This window comes from Chiroxiphia lanceolata, chromosome 1 (assembly GCF_009829145.1).
Source record: "Chiroxiphia lanceolata isolate bChiLan1 chromosome 1, bChiLan1.pri, whole genome shotgun sequence".
In the NCBI taxonomy this organism is placed as follows: Eukaryota; Metazoa; Chordata; class Aves; order Passeriformes; family Pipridae; genus Chiroxiphia; species Chiroxiphia lanceolata.
In genome coordinates this window covers 124,160,214-124,167,301 of record NC_045637.1, presented here as the reverse complement: position 1 = coordinate 124,167,301, position 7,088 = coordinate 124,160,214, and the positions used below count along the sequence as shown (strand labels likewise).

Below are 7,088 nucleotides of genomic sequence, written 5' to 3'. Positions count from 1 at the left end.
AAAGTGTTAGCAGATTGAGGGTTTGGTGAGGGTTTGGGGTTTGTTGGGGGTTTTTTTGGTTGTGGTTTTTGGTTGGTTTGGGATTTTGGTTTTGTTTGGGGTTTTTTGTGTTTCCTCCAAAACGCTAAGCAAATGCTGCCAGTGCAAAAGACACTCGCAATAGTGTTTTTATTTTTGTTCAGGGACAGCTTGTGGAAAAGATTTAAAGGACACAGCAAGGGCAGCGATGCTGGACCGGCTGGCTGGCAACATCCTCCAGCTCCTGAAATCACCCAGATTCCCAGTCCGGCAGAAAAAACACTCCCAAAGGAGAAGGGAGTTTTCACACACAGCCGCGAAGTTTCTCACCCCTGAGACCTGCAGAAGTTAGCGCTACCTACAGCAATTAGCATTGTTCCCAGCCACAGCCACCTGACCTAAAAACAAAAGCGGAGGACCACTTTTTATTTTATCCTTTAAAGAAATAATGACCCTCAGTATTTCAATATTAAATCCTTTCACAATGAATCTGATGCGACCTGAAAAATAATTCCAAGGAGGAGATATATGCAAAGCAGCTCTTCAAATACACTCAGCTTTGTGAGAGGTACTGTATTATTAGTCTGATAAAAATTATTTAAAAAAAAAAGTCTTTCATTTAGTTTCCTCTACCAGTGCTTCGTAAAAGGCATGAAAGAGAACACCAACTTATTAATTTTAATGTCTCAAAGTTGCTCTCATTGGTGCTACAATTTACATTCGTTGTATTTTCACTTTTCTCTGGAGCTCTAGGGAACGTCTCATGCCCTATGAGTTCAAAGTAAATCGTTGATTGTCATGATGGACTTACAAAGAAGAAAAACAATTGTCTGACCTAAGGTAGAATGTTCTTCTGGAGTTTATTAATACCATTTAAAATATTACAGATAAAAATCAATTACATTTCATGCATTTAAAATGCAAATCTAAAATGTTCCAGCGAAGGGCTTTTCATTTCAATGTGAAATATCCAAATTATTTCAACATTACAATGAGACAATTAGTTTGCAGCATTGCAAACTGCTAATGTAGTGTCAGGAGTGTTTATTAACATTTATCAATATTATTTTCAGGAAATACACATAGGCCAACGTTAGTTCAGTTTCACTTGGACAGTTTATTTAATACATGGGTCGTGGCAAACCCAGTTTATGAAATATAGGAGAACTCTCACCATAACTATACCTGAACTGCCAGCAAATGCAAATAAGTACATGCTCCATTAAATTAAATGTCATTCAACATTTATCAAATATTGTTTGCTTAATTACAGTTGTATGCCTACCTAAATTAATATTCAAGCAAAACCTATATCCTGAAGTGTGATTTGATATACGCTTCAAGGAACGAGTCCAGTAAAAGAATGCAGTGAAGCAGGACTGCAAAAAGAATGTTTTCTTGTGACAGGAAAAGAAATAAAAATTAAAAAAAAAAAAAAAGCTCAAGTGTACTTCAATATATTTTCAAATATTTACTGGAAGTAATTTACAAGAAAAATACTATACAAAATCGTCTCCTGGACAACTGCACCTCACACCGATACATTGGTGGAGTTTTATTTAATTGTTAGCTAATCTAGAACGATTCCCCAGTGATACAAACCTATAGGTTCAGACATATTTTACAAATATTTTATTTTCCTATTCCCCCCCCCAGCCTCCCTTTTTGGCATTGGAAATACATCTTTGCTTGAAACCCACGATGCTTCTTCATTTGTCTGGAGTTTAAAAAAAATATACGACTTTCAACCTAATTATTTTCAACGTATTTCGCGATTCCTGCTCAAACGAGAATTATACAAATGCGCTGGCAAACGCAGTGAAATTTGGACTCGGGGAGATAAACGATTCTCTAAAATTGAAAAAAATAAGGGGGAACGGGAAATAAGCACGCTGCCGCTCCGGTCCCGAGGAGCAGACGGGCTTCGAGCAGTTAACGAGGCGAGGGCAGGTCTGAATCTCGGCTCGGGGTAAGGACCGCGGCTGACTGCGCTGCCGTCGGAGGCCCCGCCGCGGGGCAGCCCCGGCCCACACTCCCGCCCCGCCGGGGCGCCGCGGCTGTACCGGCTCTAATGGCTGAGGGAGAGGGGACGGGCCGGTTTCCAGCGGGAAAGCGAGAGGGAACGAGAAGGAGGGGGGATCCTCTCTAAAAGCAACACGAGGCGGGGGCGTCTCAAGGCGAAGGGGAAGGGAGGCGGCGGCTCGGCCGCCCCACAGCGGGTCGCGGCTCCCTCCCCTTGCCCAAACGCTCCCCTGCCCCCGCCGCGGGGGTTGCGCGGCCCGGCCGCACCGCCCGGCCCGGGCGGGGCTCTGGACGGGCAGCGGAGCGGCCGCGAGGCTGAGAGCGGTTCTTGCGGAGCCGCGGCGGCTACTTACGTGTCCGCGTCCCCGCCGCAGGGCTGCGCGCCCGAGGGCGCTGCGCGGCCGGGAGGGCGGCGGGCCGAGAGGCGCGACGGCCCCGCGCCTCCGCCCGTCACTCCAGGCCGTTGCGGTGGCCGGGCTCGGGGGGCGGCAGCAGCTCCGGGGAGTGACAGGGCGGGCTGCCGGCCGCGCTGTGCTCGCTGTCGGTGTCGCTGCCCTTCTTACCGCCGGGGCCGGGACCACCGCCGGGGCCGCCGCCGCCGGGGCCCCCGGCGCCTCCAGGGCCGCTATGGGTCTTGACGTGCTTGCTGAGGTGGTCGCTGCGCATGAAGCGCTTGTTGCAGACGGGGCAGGCGAAGCGCTTCTCGCCCGTGTGGGTCCGCAGGTGCCGCTGCAGCTCGTCGGAGCGGGTGAAGCGCTTGCCGCAGAAGAGCCAGTTGCAGACGAAGGGCCGCTCGCCCGTGTGCCAGCGCAGGTGCGCCTTCAGGTGCGAGGTTTTGCCATAGACCTTTCCGCAGCCGGGGATGTGGCAGCTGTGCAGCCCCTTGCGGCGCAGGCTGGCCCCCGCCGGCCCCAGCCGCTCGGCCTCCTGGCAGTTGGGGCAGTCGCAGGTGGCGCGTCCCGAGTAGCGGCGGGCGGAGGAGCGCGGCGAGGCGGCCAGCGGCGCGGCGGGGCCGCCGCCCAGCATGGAGCCCCCGGCGCCGGCCAGCGGCGAGGGGGCCGAGTCCGGGTAGGAGCCGGGCAGCACCGGCTTAAATCCATCCATGAGGTGCTGCCCGGCGGGGCTGAGGAGGTGCGGGGAGGCGCCGCTACTGAAGGCCGAGTGGCCCAGGCCAGAGTAATCCGAGTTGTAGCCGCCCAGCGGCGAGTGGAGCGAGGTCTGGAGTCCGCCGGCCGCCGGGTGCAGCGAGCCGGGCAGCGCGGTCGCCCCGTTGGGGCTCTGCACGTCGATCCAGCCGGCGCCCACGTCCCACCAGCTGGAGGCGCCCGCCGAGCCCACCTCGCCGGCACCGAGCCCCGGGTGCGACGGCTTGAACCAGGACTCGTAGGGGTGCGCCATGCCCACCCGCGGGTAGATGCCCTGCAGCCCCTCCACCGACGTGTGCACCTTGGAGATGAAGACGGGCTGGTGCGCCGCCGCCTCCTGTCCCGCCGCCCCTCCGCCGCCGCCTCCGCCGCCGCCGCCGCCGCCGGCGCTGCTCGGCGCTTGGAAGACGGAGTAGTCGTTGGCGAAGGGCGAGCTGGCGGCCGCCGCGCTGCTGGAGGTGAGAGAGAAGGCGCTGGAGCCCGGCGAGCCGCCGCAGCTGAACGAGTCCGAGACCAGGGCGGCCGCCGCTGCCGCTGCCGCCGCCGCCGCCGCTGAGGAGCCGTTTCGCGCCGCGCCCGCCACACCGAAGCCCGGGAGGCCGGAGCCCACGGCACCGCAGCTACTCGCCGAGGCCGAAGAGGAGGAGCGTTTCCAGGGGTGAAAGCCTTTGCCGAAGGAGGACGCGCTGTCCGAGAGGGCGGACGGCGAGGGGCTGGGGCTGCCGATCTTGTTGCAGGTCGCAGCGAGCATGGCCAGAGGCGTGGAGCCTACCCGCGGTTCCTCCTGCGAGCACAGAGGGGAGAGGGCCGCCCCGCCGCGTCAGGATCGGAGCGGCCCCGCCGCCCCGCGCCCCGCGTCCCGCGCCCGGCACCGCTCCGCCGCCCGGCCCCGCTTCGCTCCGCCGGCCCCGGCCGCAAAGTTTCGCAACTCCCGCGGGAGGATCCTTTCGCTGGGGCCGGCAACGCGGTTCTGTCTCCAAACGCCTTCCCAAGCTTTTTTTCACCATCCAACTGCCCTCCCACGGAGGAGCTCGGGAAGGGTTAAAAAAGGGGGAGAAAAAAAGAGGGGGGGGGGAAAGTTGCGTCTGTTACCGTAGCTTTAAAGATGCCCCCGGCACGGCGGCAGCTACGTTTCAGCCTGTTCCCTTTCCCCGGGACCTGGCCAGTCCCCGTCCCACAGGTCAGTAAGGCTGTTTTCTTAAACATAGAATTGTAGGATTATCAAATTAGTCCTTTTTTAAAAAGAACTTTCTTAAAGTCAGTCTAATTTACGTACCAACGGTAATGAAATACATATCTAAATTTAACGTATGTAAATATGTATGTATACACGAGTTGAACGTACCTGCTAGACACGGTGGGCTGTGTTATTTTAAAGGGAAACAAAAAGCCACAATCTGTTGCAAATTTAAAAAATTGCACAAGAAAAATGATAGTGCTAGGTTTGGGGGTTTTTTTGTTTGTTGGTTTGGGGTTTTTTTCTTCCAGCAGTCACAAGTAAAGAAGAAAAGCCACTTCTCCAGGGGCACAGGAACAGCACAGCCCAGGCGCTGTAGGTTGTTTCTACAAATGCCCTTAAAACCTTTTTCTGCTCACTGAAAAGTGACTCTGCCCCCTTTTCCCCCTCTCACTCTTTCTTTTCTCCTAAACTCAGTTGTACTTAAGTTTGGAAAAAAAAAAAAAAAAAAGAAAGAAAAAAAAAAGAGCTGAATAGAGGAGACTGATAGCCCCGGTCAAGACAGGGGTTATTTTAACCCCCTCCAATCGACAATAAAAAGAAACCAATTAAACCAGCAAGAGAAAAAAATCCTTAGACTCACCCCTAGAAGTGAAGTTGCCATCACACAAAAGTGCCCTCCTCTCAGAGGATCTTTTTTATATTGATAAATCAGAGGCAGTGTTTTTTTTAGAGGTGTGCAATACAATGATCAGTTCCGCCCATTCCACCACAATTGTAGCTCCCTCGCCGGCTTTGAAGTGCCGCTGAGCCTCCGCCAGCCAATCCCCGCCACCGCCGCCTCGCTCCACGGCGTGACTGCGTGAGGTCATCAGCGCCGTCGAGCCCCTCCGTCGAGCCCCGCCGGCGCTGATGACCTCACGCAGTCGCGTCGTCGGGCGGCGAGCCACGGTCCCGGTCCGCAGGGACCGCTAGCCCCGGCTCGGGCTGCTTCGTCCCGGCCGCCCCTTTCCATCACCCCTCCATGCCTGTAATCTGACAACAGGTTATATTTTTTTTTTTCGCGGAGCGGTTTATATCTGAATTTTATGTCATCATCATCATCTCAGTCTTACTATGATTATCGGCAAGGATTGGCGAGCGCGGTAGCATCCCGTTTCTTCACGGGGTCCCCCCGCCCCGCTCTCCTCTGCTTAGTCCTTCCTCTCCCGTTGCCCCATCAGGGAGGGGAAACACTTCAGGTCACTGCTCTCTGCCGTCTGCTCCCTTCTCGCCCTCGCAGACCCGCGTTTTCAGGCATGATTGTTGGAGGTGGGGTCGCAGAAGCCGGAAGCCACCCGAGCGGCACCGGCACAATCAGGGGCTGGCTGCCGGGCGGCCCCGCCGCCTCGTCCCGGAGCACCTCGAAGGTGCGCTCTTTGCTCCCCTCGGCCCCTCGTCCAGAGCTAGGTGGCTGCGGAGAAGGGCAGAGCCCGCTCCCGCTCTCGCTGGGGGAGCCGCCCGCGGGGGCTGCCCCGGCCCGGCCCCGCTCGCCCAGGTGCTCTAACCCCCGCTGTTTTTCCGCGGCTTTGCTTAGCTTCCCAGGGGCTGTTTTTCTTATTGTCTCGGCCTCGGTTTTGACCCGTTTCCGTGTCGTGGGGTATTGACTGTACATCATATCTATTGATCAAGGGGATAACGTACATTATCATACTTTGAAGTAAGAGTGAAGTAAATTAATGAACTGCTTTCTTTCTCTGAAGGCTGACGGTTACCATAAATGTCGCGTTTCTCCCCGCGAGCTGCTCTGAATGATTTTAGCCTGTTGAGAAGGCGTGACAGGCCAGCCCAGAAGGAGGAATGGGTGGGGGAAGGAGGGAACTCCGTTTAACAAATAAAAAAGAATTAACTTCATTGCTTTGCTCTCCTTCTATAATGATATTCATTTTACAGACCTAACGCACACTTGTGTAAATTTCGGGTTTAATTTAATCAATACTATCACCCGCGAAGAGGGGAAGAACATTTCCCAGAGATACTCCCTTGTATGAATACTTATTAACTTTTTGTCTCCACTTTCTTTATCTGCTGAGGATGGAGAAGAACTATTAAGACATAGATCAGAAAGCGTAAGAGCAAAACAAGCATCGTGTGCATTACATTTTAGAGGAACACAAAATCGCATTTTGTGGTGTGCCAGGTTCGGTAAAAAGATCGACACGCATTCTTTTCAGCCCCAGAAAGTCTGAGAGACTTTACCATCCACCGGGGAAGGAGAAGGTGTTAGTGATATATCTCTTTTTAGGAGAGCTTCGTCGGGTGGGTCTTCCATTTGCATACGTACTTTGTCTACACTTGTCTGCCCAGAGGAAACGTGTCCTTTCTTGGTCTTCTTCGTGTTTGTTTGTTCCGATGCTTGCCCTGACTCTTTTCATTTGAGGTCAAAAATCCTTAATTTTCAGTGCGCTTTTCCTTTAAAAGCACCGTCTTGGAAATGATGAAAAACTCGTTGTAAAAATAGTCGTGGGAGTCTTTACAAGGAAACTCAACTGAGAGGGAGGGAAAAAAAGGCAAATGCATCAGAACAGAAATCACAAAACTCCTGCCAGTGGGCATCCTCCTGCTACTCTGACAATTTCCCTGAAACTGGAAAAGCAGCAGTTTCTGGACTTTGAGAACGATGAGCTGATCTTTCCTGAATTCACCATCGAAACATCTGTAACCTTCCCCCTTTGTATACATTGCCT

General features: G+C 53.8%; 1 protein-coding gene across 1 annotated transcript; it reads right to left on the bottom strand.

Annotated features, from left to right (window-relative positions):
- Positions 1–2,047: 2,047 nt before the first annotated feature.
- Positions 2,048–3,984, bottom strand: SP8 (Sp8 transcription factor). The gene has a single exon (XM_032675314.1). It carries the CDS (start codon positions 3,934–3,936, stop codon positions 2,491–2,493), a length of 1,446 nt encoding a protein of 481 aa, XP_032531205.1. The 5' UTR covers positions 3,937–3,984; the 3' UTR covers positions 2,048–2,490.
- Positions 3,985–7,088: the final 3,104 nt, after the last annotated feature.